General features: G+C 44.4%; 1 protein-coding gene across 3 annotated transcripts in view; it reads right to left on the bottom strand.

Moving 5' to 3' along the window:
• Positions 1–1,271: 1,271 nt before the first annotated feature.
• Positions 1,272–11,091, bottom strand: part of mta1 (metastasis associated 1) — a 32,393-nt gene continuing 22,573 nt past the window's right edge. For 2 of the 3 annotated variants that reach the window (XM_034525337.1, XM_034525338.1), the window contains exons 8-19: positions 10,970–11,072; positions 10,278–10,377; positions 9,639–9,827; positions 8,367–8,441; positions 7,890–7,948; positions 7,219–7,679; positions 6,270–6,421; positions 5,390–5,579; positions 5,198–5,287; positions 4,336–4,491; positions 2,585–2,735; positions 1,795–2,416 (exon numbers count right to left, since the gene is read on the bottom strand). In XM_034525337.1, coding sequence (XP_034381228.1) covers positions 2,626–2,735; positions 4,336–4,491; positions 5,198–5,287; positions 5,390–5,579; positions 6,270–6,421; positions 7,219–7,679; positions 7,890–7,948; positions 8,367–8,441; positions 9,639–9,827; positions 10,278–10,377; positions 10,970–11,072 — 1,685 coding nt within the window. In that variant the 3' untranslated portion in view covers positions 1,795–2,416; positions 2,585–2,625. Of the gene's footprint in view, positions 2,417–2,584; positions 2,736–4,335; positions 4,492–5,197; positions 5,288–5,389; positions 5,580–6,269; positions 6,422–7,218; positions 7,680–7,889; positions 7,949–8,366; positions 8,442–9,638; positions 9,828–10,277; positions 10,378–10,969; positions 11,073–11,091 lie in introns of all 3 variants that reach the window. The other variant, XM_034525336.1, reaches the window with a different exon arrangement.

Raw genomic sequence — 11,091 nt, 5'->3', positions numbered from 1 at the left:
GTCTGATGACGTGATACAGGAAGTAACTAATAAATCGACCCTGATGACCGTCCATCGCTTACAGATTTAAGTGCTTTTCAAAGTGAGATTTAAAGACCACTGTAACGACGTTATCGGTGTACATCGGACATGAGAGGTGGATACTAAAAAAAGTTTCCAGAGAGAGGGGAGGGGGGGGGGGGGGGGGGGGGGGGGGGGGGGGGCGGCGGCACTCGCTCACAATCATTAGGTTAGCCATCGGAGACACGGATAAGTGGGCTGGAAGTGGAAATAACAGCACAGGACTGTTAGCGATGGTTAAGGACGAGTAGATATTATAAATATTGAGTTTCTCCAGCGCACAAACAATCCTAAGAACAACAATATGAACTAAACTCCAATTGTAATAAAAGCCTGGACTAGAAAATAGTCAGATAAATGCAGATTCTTTGCATCCAATTTGACTTTAGAGAATTTGAGAGGATAAGAGAGAAACAACCAAATTACGTGTAGGATAAATAAATAAAATTTAAATATATATATATATATATATACACACACACACTATTTATATACAAATGTATGTATATATATACATACATATATACACATACATATATATATACATACACACACACTATTTATATACAAGAGTGTGTGTGTGTGTGTATATATATATATATATATATATATATATATATATATATATATATACACACACACACACACAATATATATACACACTTTTTTATATATATATATATATATATATATATATATATATATATATATATATATATAGTATTATTATTGATACATTAATGTGTAAACCACTTTCAATGTTGCAGCTGTTAAAGACGGGGCTAATTTGAGCTAATTTAAATACATTTATCTGCTGGGTATCTTGTGAATTCTCTCCCAGTATTATCTTAACCTATAACTTGACATCACAACTTATTTATTGAGCATATAACTAAAACCAACTCAGTGTCTTGGGGTGGGGGGATGTTGTCTTCTGGATGTTATTACATTAAAAACACATTCATAAACATATCTAAGCAGGTAAATATCTTCTATATTAACTTCTTAAAACGTTGTAACATGTTTTGCCTGTTCCGTCTTATTTTATAGTTGGGTATCTTATTGTTTTATCTTGATTTTCCACCATGAAAAAGCACTCATACATTGTTCAATAAAGTTTACGACTTGTTTCCAAGTATGAACGAACAGCCGAGCTCGATAACTAAATGGAGATGGATACAACGACAATAACCGTCAGCAGGTGTTTTGTATATTTTTCTTGTACCGACCTATGACTGATGTTTATATCAAGACAAGCTTCTACTGAACATAAAATAAAAATAAAATAAAAAGATAAACACAAAATCGACAAAATGACCGGACATGAAAAGCAAGAACACAATTCTTGATTTTTGGTGTTTTTTTTCTTCTTCTTTTTTACGGTTGCTTACAAAAAACATGGCTGTGTTTGTCCATCTAAACGTCTTCAAATACTGCTCTTTTTTTTTTCTTTCTTTTTTTTTAAAAAGGTTCATAAACATTTAAATCAATATTTGGAATGGAATTTTTGCATATACCCCGTTTTGCATACCTGTGTGAGTAAGAAAACCAACCTCTCACCTCTGTGCACAGACACCAACAGAAGAGGGGAAAAAAATAATATCAATTCTCTTCTTTTTTTTAATTACATTATCTAAGCATTGATGCATTACTTGTGAAAAAGGTAGAAAAAACAGCAAGTCTTTCTCAATAAGTTAAACCTCTCTCGGGTGGGGGGGAGGGGGGGGGGGGGGGCTGGCTCACAAAAAACAGAAGATTTCCCCATAAAGCATTCAAATTCATCGAAACAAAAAAAAACACAAGGATGTTAAACTCGTGGCGCTGAAATAGAAGTCGGTCTCCTTGATGAATTTAATTTGTTAAAAAAAAAAAAAAAGACAAGATGATGCAAGTGGCTTATGTTACAGTCCTTCCGCCCCTTTTCCCACGGGGGGGGGGGCTCTCTGCAAAAAGCCGGGTTTTTGGTTTATTTCATGAAACCTCACGAGTTCCATCGTTTGATCGACAAACAATAAAGCGGGGGGGTGGGGGTGGGGGCAGGGGGGGAGTTATAGTTGGTAAAAAAAATTATAATAACAAATAACGATAATTACAATGACGGTAATAAACGAGAAATGTAAGTTAATAAACACAGTCCTGTACAGTCAGGCTTCCCCGTCTTTCTCGTCGACCGCGGCCGAAAGCGTTCGACTCATCGATCGGTCTTCAGCAGCGCGACGGACCCCCAAAACTGACGCGAGCAAAAAAAAAAAAAAAAAAAAAGGGGTGACCAATGGCGTCGTCACCCACGGGCCCGCCCTCGGCTGCAGTTGGTTGGGGGAAAAAAAAGGGCCTTTTTTTCCGTTTTCCCGTCACACTGCGAAAGAAGACACCAAAGGCGACGTGATTATAAACCTTCGTAGTACACACACACACACACACACAACTAATTACAACTGACAGTTGCTATGCAACTGGGAAACCCACGGGGCAAATGTAAGTCAACAACAACAACAACTACGGGGCTCAAAGTAAATGACCTCACCTCACTGGGGTTCGTCGTTAGAGGTCGTCCCCACAGAGCGCTCAGTCGAGTTCGTGCACCTCGTCCTGCATGGAGACCGAGGGACGGCCGGCTTCGCTCAGACGCTTGGCCATGATGTCCCACTGCGGGGCCAGGATTTTGGATTTAGAGCCTGCAGATAAGAGAGAGAACAGCAGATGTTCACTAAAGGATCAAGTCTCCTGCCCCCTGGTGGCTCCATAGAGTACTGGTTTATTCATTCGTTTCTGCATTATTCTCTTTAGTGAGAAATATATATATCCTTAAAATCTTCCCACTGCTGCTTCCTTCCTCTATCCTTTTGTTCCTCCTGCTGCTGCTGCTTCCAGTCTTTATGCTAAGCTAAGTGCCTGCTGCTTCCTTCCTCCATCCTGTCTCCTGCTTCCAGTCTTTATGCTAAGCTAAGTGCCTGCTGCTTCCTTCCTCCATCCTTCCTCCTGCTTCCAGTCTCTATGCTAAGCGCCTGCTGCTTCCTTCCTCCATCCTTTCTCCTGCTTCTAGTCTTTATGCTAAGCGCCTGCTGCTTCCTTCCTCCTCTTTCCAGTCTTTATGCTAAGCTAAGCACCTGCTGCTTCCTTCCTCCATCCTTCCTCCTGCTTCCAGTCTTTATGCAGTAAAGCTCACGAGCGACGGTGCTTCCATTGACACGAGTACGACCTAAACGGGGACTGCACTGGTTTCACAAAATGTTGAACTCGTCCTATATTTAACATTTAATTTGTATAGAAACAACAATGTCTCGATTAAACTGCTGCTCCTCTCAAATTACTCTCGAAGGAGGATGAACTTGATAAATTGGCGAGTGCTAAATAAATAAACGAATAAAATAAAAAAGCTAATCCCTCAAGCTTGATCCTGGCTGCTTTCCAACCTTAATCTCCCCCCGGTGTGTTATCCCAGCCCGGGCCCCGAGGTGGGCTCACAGACCAGTGGAGATGCTCTCCCTCAGGATACACTTACCGAGCCCTCCTCCTCCTCCTCTTCCTCTTCTGTTACCATGACAACGTAAGACTGTAGCCTCCAGCTAAAGCAGCAAGGCCGATCCTCCTGCAATCTTACTTTCTCCCTCTTTCTGACTCCCTCTCCCTCCCTGGCATACTCTCTTGATCTCTCAGTCTGTCTCTTCCCCTCTCATTTCACAGGGGAGGGAGAAAAGTGGGACACAACCCAAAAAATAAAAACCCCACTCAAACCCTTCACCCTTCGGTGGTGAATGTTGGCGTTGCATCTTTAAATATTCCATGTTTCAAAAGGGTAATGTAATGCATTATAGTTTGTCCTAATACCGTCAAATAATAAAAAATTAGACTGAAAAAAAGTAACACTAAAATGTGTTTCAAAGTTCATGACGACAGCATTATTGCACTCCAATCATTTCTGCCTAAAGGGTTAAAGATTTGCTCATAAAACATTGAAAAACTTAAAGTAATTTCCTTCATCTCACGTTAAAGCAACAAGGGAATTTGAGAAAACAAAACCCTTTTTAATATCTTCTATCAAGCTAATTTTTCCACTAAAGCAGAGATTTAAATCAAATGAGTCGTTTTAAAAAGTATTCGAATATTTTATAATAACTAATAGTGGAAGACAAAGTCAGAGTGAAGACTAAAAAGCTCCGTTATCATGATGTAGAAAATGATCAGGCATGTGGAGTTTAGTGAATTACATTAAAGCAGAGAGAAAAACAACAACAACAACAACAACGCCACAGTGTCCTCGCTCCTCTCACTCACCGTCCAGTCCGTTGTGCTGTTCGTAGCTGCGCTTGCCCAGGATGGTGGGGGAGCCGTTGTTGAGGATGGGGGAGGACTTGATGGGCGTCAGGCTGGCTGAAGAGATGGACGCGCCGCGAGGCAGCGGGCCGGGTTTGGCTGGACGGGGGTGTGCTTCTGCGGGGGGGGGGGGGGGGGGGGGGGGGTTCACACCCACACATTTACCAAAAAGGTACTTTCAGAAAACAAAAACTTAATACACAAGCGGGTACGTGCATGAAATCTGACCTCTGCGTTTAACCTTTAACCTCGGAGGAGCAACAACTCGGGGTTCAGTGTCTCTCTAAAAACACTTGGGACATGCAGACTATAAAAAGGCGACCGTGACTTTAATCCTTTGAGAAGAGCACAACTGTATGTATTAAAATTAAATGTGTTCATTTTAGGAAAACAGTGTTAGAGGGAGAGCTTCTTCCTCTTAGCTGTAGCGCCGTTTACCAATCAGGATATCCGCCATGGAGACGTCTGCCTGGACTACGTGGCACAAAGCCAAAATTAGTATTGTTGAATTTTGGGGCCGAGCTGCAGCCTTTAACAGCACTAAGCAACCATCAACAATACTAAAGAGTCTCCTGCTAGCAGCTCTGAGGCGGAGCTAAGTGCTAACATTGGGATGCTAACACGGTCAAAGCGACAACAGTATTACGCTGACGTTTTACACAAAGTACAGCTTAAGGAATATCCCCAAAGTTGTGACAATTCAGCCTGAAGTGAATACACCAAGCGAGTTGTGGAGCCACCGAACGACAACATAAAAACATCTATATATATATATATATAATATTAATTTAACAGCTGCAGTGGGCATCCGGCTTCCTCTCACCTAAATACCGAACCACAGACTCCAGAGGTTTACGTTCCACGGGTTTCAGTGGCGAAGGCTTTTTCGGCCCTTCTGGCGACCGCAGGGCACCTGCAGAAATGAATTGCAAGAAATATGGTTTAAAAAAAACAAACAACAACAACAAAAGGATGACCCAGTCCGCCTGAGGGTCACGAAGAAGAGGTTCCTCACACTCGGCCTTTATGGCGGCTGTGTTGACGGGGAGGTAGGGGTGCCTGGCTAGATATCGCGGCCGGATGATGTCATAGCAGAGGCGGCGCGCCATCATCGTCAGGCCGGTGGTCTGCAGGAAGAAGGCCTGTCTCGTCTTCACTGCGAATTTGGGGCTGCCGCCGTGCCTCAGGGGCAGGCCGTGGGGGCTCTGGGGGGGGAGGGGGGAGGAGGGAGGGGGCACAAACAGAGAGACGGCGTTAATGGAATGGATACATCGGCGCCCGTTCAACACCCCGGCTAACGCAGACTAGCTGGAGCTAAAGTCATTTAGTGGCTAATCATTTACCCGACGGCTCAACAATACGTGTACCCATTCGGAGCGTGTGTGTGTGTGTGTGTGTGTGTGCTCAGTACTTCATCTGGTTTATTGACACTGTACACACACACACAATAACGTACACGACAACGCGTCGCCGTGGTTACTCGAGAGTCTGTATTAACCGTTAATGCTGGAAACTAAGGTAAAGCATGAAAACGGAGGGTTACAGAACTGGTTACAGATGAGGGTTATTGATCCAATGTAACCTCCAAATATTACTTCATCTGGTCATGACGTTGGCGATTCCAGCTCTGTCATGTTTTCGAGTTTTGGGATAAAAAAAAAAAAATGAATTGAATTGAATCAATAATAAAAATAAGCAGCTCTAATGAGCATGAAAACTCATCCGGTGGTTCAAGGATGAGAAGCAAAATGTTTTTCTCTGGAGTATTAAACTCTTCCTCTGAGGGTACAGCTTCAGGCAAACAGGCAGGCTGCTGTTTGCAGGACAAATAAACTAAATATCCAGTGAAGTGTGTGTGTGTGTGTGTGTGTGTGTGTGTGTGTGTGTGTGTGTACCAGGCTGTTGCGGTTGGGTCCCGGCCTCTCTCCATCCAACCTTGTGGGCATCTTCAGCCCGCCGTACTTCTTCCAGTAGGTCCAGCATGAAGCGCACAGGCGACATTGCATGTTCGGAGGTCCCCATGAGTACCACTGGTAGGAGCTGCTGGCTACACACACACACACACACACACAAAAGTATAAAGTACTATAACTTTATATAAAAGATGCCCACGACGGACGATAATCCACAAGTAATTACACAAGAGCCTTTAATCATTCATCACTGAATTAACTACAACCACTGAAATAACTTAAATAATACTCTGCTGCAGGGTGTCTCTCTCTCTCTCTCTCTCTCTCTACCATTTCATAAATCTAATATCAAATGTGTGCCACTTAAATGTTAAAATCAAATTGGAAATGAGTGCTGTGGTTTAGGGTTTTGTGGTCGTCGACAATTAGAACACGAGTTGGCCGTTAGGTGAAATAATAATTAAATGAAAAAGAATAACTCGATATAATGTGTAGCCATGTGTAATAAAATCAGAAACACATATTTAAGATGTTTAAAGTAAACAAAAAACAAGCTTTTAACAGCACCACATTAATGACTTAATAAATATATATATTCAACCATCTTGATGTGCATGTACTCCTGAGAAACGACCCCTCTCTCCACCTTTCTCTGACATTTTAAATGTCAGAATAAGCGCTCATTCAAGCCGCTGACCTGTATTTATGTTACGTAGCAAAAAGGAATCAAGCTTGTGAATTAGTTTCAAGGCTTTTTCAGTGATATAACTTTTTTTTAAAAGGTTGTTTTTCCCTCGAGGTGGACGCACATTCGCCGTTCTTTAAAATGAGATTGCAAAACCGTGGAGGCCAAAGCAATTATCCCGAGTTCACTGGAATCTTTTTTTTCTCAAAGCAAATAACGCGACGACGGCAGCGCCGAGCGACTTACTGTAGCAGCTTTCACAGGCTCTTCCGAGGCCAGGGATCTGCGCGGAGCCCGGGGCGCCTGGGACCCCTGGGATGCCTGGGACCCCTAGGAGCCCTGGAACACCTGGGACGCCTTGGACGCCTTGGATCCCTGGGACGCCGCCCTGGAGACCGGGGACGCCGCCTCCTTGGAGAACTGGGACGCCGCCTCCTTGGAGAACTGGGACGCCGCCTCCTTGGAGAACTGGGACGCCACCTCCTTGGAGAACTGGGACGCCACCTCCTTGGAGAACTGGGACGCCGCCTCCTTGGACACCTGGAACGCCGCCTCCTTGGACACCTGGAACGCCGCCTCCTTGGACACCTGGAACGCCGCCTTGGACACCTGGGATCCCCGTGATCCCCGGGGTCCCCGCGACCGCCGCTCCATTCACCAGAGCTGGTTTTACGTTGTTACTCAGCTGGTTGGGGTTTGGCTTGTTACTGGATGGGGGCGGCATCAGAAAACAGCGAGGAGGGTCAGACCATCAAAAGAGAAGCGATGGCGTCCGTCAGAAGCAGTTACATCCGACACGGGGCCGTGAACACTAAATGCAACTGAAGGAAGCGTTTGTGCTTCTCACAGCAGTGATACACAGTAACTCTGATAATAATAATAATAATTTGATTCACATAGAAAGTTGAGGGACTCACTAGTTGGGGATGTAGACCTGCTTCAACTTGCTTTCTGCCTCGGCTGCTTTTAATCGTTTCTGGGACGGAGGAAGAAGAGGAAGAGGAGAGAAAGAATAGTGTGATGAGGTTTGCTCCAAAGACACCCCCCCCCCCCCCCTGGATTCCATTGGCTTTAAGACAGCGTACAGAATATATATGTATGAATGAAACTGACTCATTTCCTAATGATTATTTTTGTTACACGTTGTAATTTGCAGCCTCCCTGACGACAGAATACAGTCAAACTGTGAGAAAAAGGAGTATAAAAAAAGAAAAACTAAATGGAATTGTTCACCAGAAGAAAACAAAAAGAAGAGTGAGACGCACTAAAATCACGTGTAACAGAAATCGTAAAAAAAGGTCAAAGTGTAACAGTGAAAAGCTAAAATACAGCTCGATATAAATGCCGATGAAGATTAGTCTTGAAACCGTGAGAAATGATGAATGTCGTTTTACCTGCTGTACATATCTGTCTGTGGTCTTCCACATGTAGTAATACTCAATAATACTCGTCAGGGACTTCCACGGCAGCTGGAGGAGAGAGGCACACAATAATAATAATCATCATTTCAGTGAAGACTAAGCAGACCAACAAAGTGTTACATTTTTCTCCACACACCCGATGTGCTTTTTAAAAAATGTTAACCCTCCCGTCTCCTCGACGATGACCACAAACAAACTGAACCGGCCACTTAAAGCTGCCCGGAGCCTGAAGGAGCACCGTCGAGTCGCCTCGGAGAAGTTTGCGGAGGAAAAAAGAAAGAAAAAAAAAAAAGGAGCCGTCGAGGCCCCACCCATAAATGGTGGCGTAGTCCTGTTGTTTGAGAAGAAGGCCCCCCGGGGGGGGTGGAAACACCGAGCGAGCGGCACCGACGGCAGACGGCCACCAGGTGGTGCAGTGGCGCACGCGGCGGAGGGCATCGGCAGAGTCCAACAAACATTGTGCTCCGGCCCCGAAAAGAGTGCCATGTCACTCTCTGCTAGAGGCGACGTTACACCCCACAAGACCACCGTCGGCTACACAACTTAAATAAAGTACATAAGTGACTGCGACACAAGTTTATAATTCTTTCGACACTCAAGTTGTGGCATTAAATGCCGATTCCACACATTATTTTTTAATTAGACGAGACGCATTCCCATAGGTGATGAGCTGCTTCCTCACATATTTCCACACTATTTAATGAGGCAGAAATGCTTATTATTATTTCTTTAAGATAAAAAAGATGGTGAGAATAATTTAAAGAACTTCTTACTACCACTCTTATGACCGTTTCCACAATTAATATACTTAAAACATTTAAATTATTTTAATCCAAATGTCTGCTGTAGTTATAAATGATATATTGAAATAGATTTTCCTCAAAACATCTAGCGTAATAATCACGATATCGAAAAAACAAAAAAAACTTGGCAGTGAATAGTGCCGATTAGTTAATTTTTGTATTAATTTTTTTAATGAAGTAAATTCCTTAAATGAACCCCTGCTGAATTACTGCGTTACACCTCATTGGTTTCATCCGTACAAACGATGCGTTGTGCCGACTTCCTGGACCCTCACTGTGAGGGTTACCAGGCAACCGGAGGCGCTTTTGCAAGCTTTTTTTTTTGGTACTGTTTAAGAAGGCTAGTCACACCCCCCACCCCCACCCCCACCCTCCAGTTTCCAGTCTTTATGCCACGCTATAACGTTTTTAAATCCCTTTTCTACCGACGTTCGCCACTCACAAAATCCTGCTGGATGTCCGTGAAGTCTTTGCCGTATTTCTCCAGCGCCTCCTCGAACAGGTTGGCCTCCGAGGCGCTCCACTCCTCCATCTCGTCCCTGCAGAGGACGGGCCCACCCTGAGGCACCAGCGCCGCGATGGCTCGGGTCATGTCGTAGCCCGTGGCGTGGAGGGTGTCCATGGCGTGAAACTGAACGCGCAACGGGGGGGGGGGGGGAGGAAGAGGAAAAAAAGCACACGTTAATCTGGATTTGTTCAGTCCGTGGAGTTTATAGGCAGCCCCTTGTTCAAGGCTTAGGGCTCTCTGTGTGTGTGTGTGTGTGTGTGTGTGTGTGTGTGTGTGTGTGTGTGTATCTAGCTACAAGGCCTCTCGTCTATGTTTTATATATGAGGATAAGATCTAGGGCAGAACAGACCCACTAGGCTTCTGGGGTCCGCGGTGCTTGTTTTTTTCGGGATAACCGCAGACGAGTCTCAACAAATCACCGCAAAACGCACATTAACACGCGTCGTGCGCTACGAGCACAGCTGACGCCCTTTCCACCGACGGCGGTGCGATGCCCGTTTCACCCCGAGGGCCGCTTTCATGCTGTGTGTGTGTGTGTGTGTGTGTGTGTGTGTGTGTGTGTGTGTATCTCACCAAGGTGATGTCTCTGGAGGCCGCGGCAGCGCTCATGTGCAGACTGGGCTGCCGGACAGAACTACTGCAGTCCAAGGCTCTGGCGAATGTACCTACTGACCTATAGCGCACACACAGAGAGACGTATATATATATATATATATATATTATTTCTAGAGAGGAATAAGCTTTAAGTTTTACTTTTACATTTAGTGATTATAGTTCCCCCTGAAGGTCTTATGCACAAAAACTAAATCCAGTGCTTCCTGATAAAATATTCAGTGTTGTAGTGTTGCAGTCAGAGAAAATTATACAACTGCAGCCAATTTGCACCGAGATAAAACTCTAAATAAAAAATATCCTGTTTGACGTAGAGCCAATTTAAAGTCCACCGCAACTTTCACGTTGAATGCAGTCAACAAAAGGTAAGTGACGCAGAAACAGAAGCTTCGTTTTTTTAAGTAGCACAAATCCTAAATGAAAACCCTTCACCGATGGTGAGGTTGTAAAAAGAAGGGGGGAAAAAAAAGAGCCTGAAGCGTTATTCAAGGGCCATAAAAGTAAGACGCCGACTACAACGTCGTCCAATTAGTTGCTCGGAGGAGTCGGAGACGTCGCTCTCCGCCTAACCAGCGCACGTATAGACACTTTGCATCCCGTTTCCATCCCTATAAATGGTTCTTTTCCCTCAAAATCATTGTTCATCGACTTACCGAGCGACGACTAAGAACTGGTCGATCTGTTTCTCCGTCAGCGAGCTGTTGGGGTCAAAGATCTTCTCCTCTAGTTTCTCCAAGTCTCGGCCGTCTTCCTCGTCTGCACGGACACAGAAGAC

Source organism: Cyclopterus lumpus, chromosome 22 (assembly GCF_009769545.1).
Source record: "Cyclopterus lumpus isolate fCycLum1 chromosome 22, fCycLum1.pri, whole genome shotgun sequence".
NCBI lineage: Eukaryota > Metazoa > Chordata > Actinopteri > Perciformes > Cyclopteridae > Cyclopterus > Cyclopterus lumpus.
This window is presented reverse-complemented; position numbering and strand designations above follow the sequence as displayed.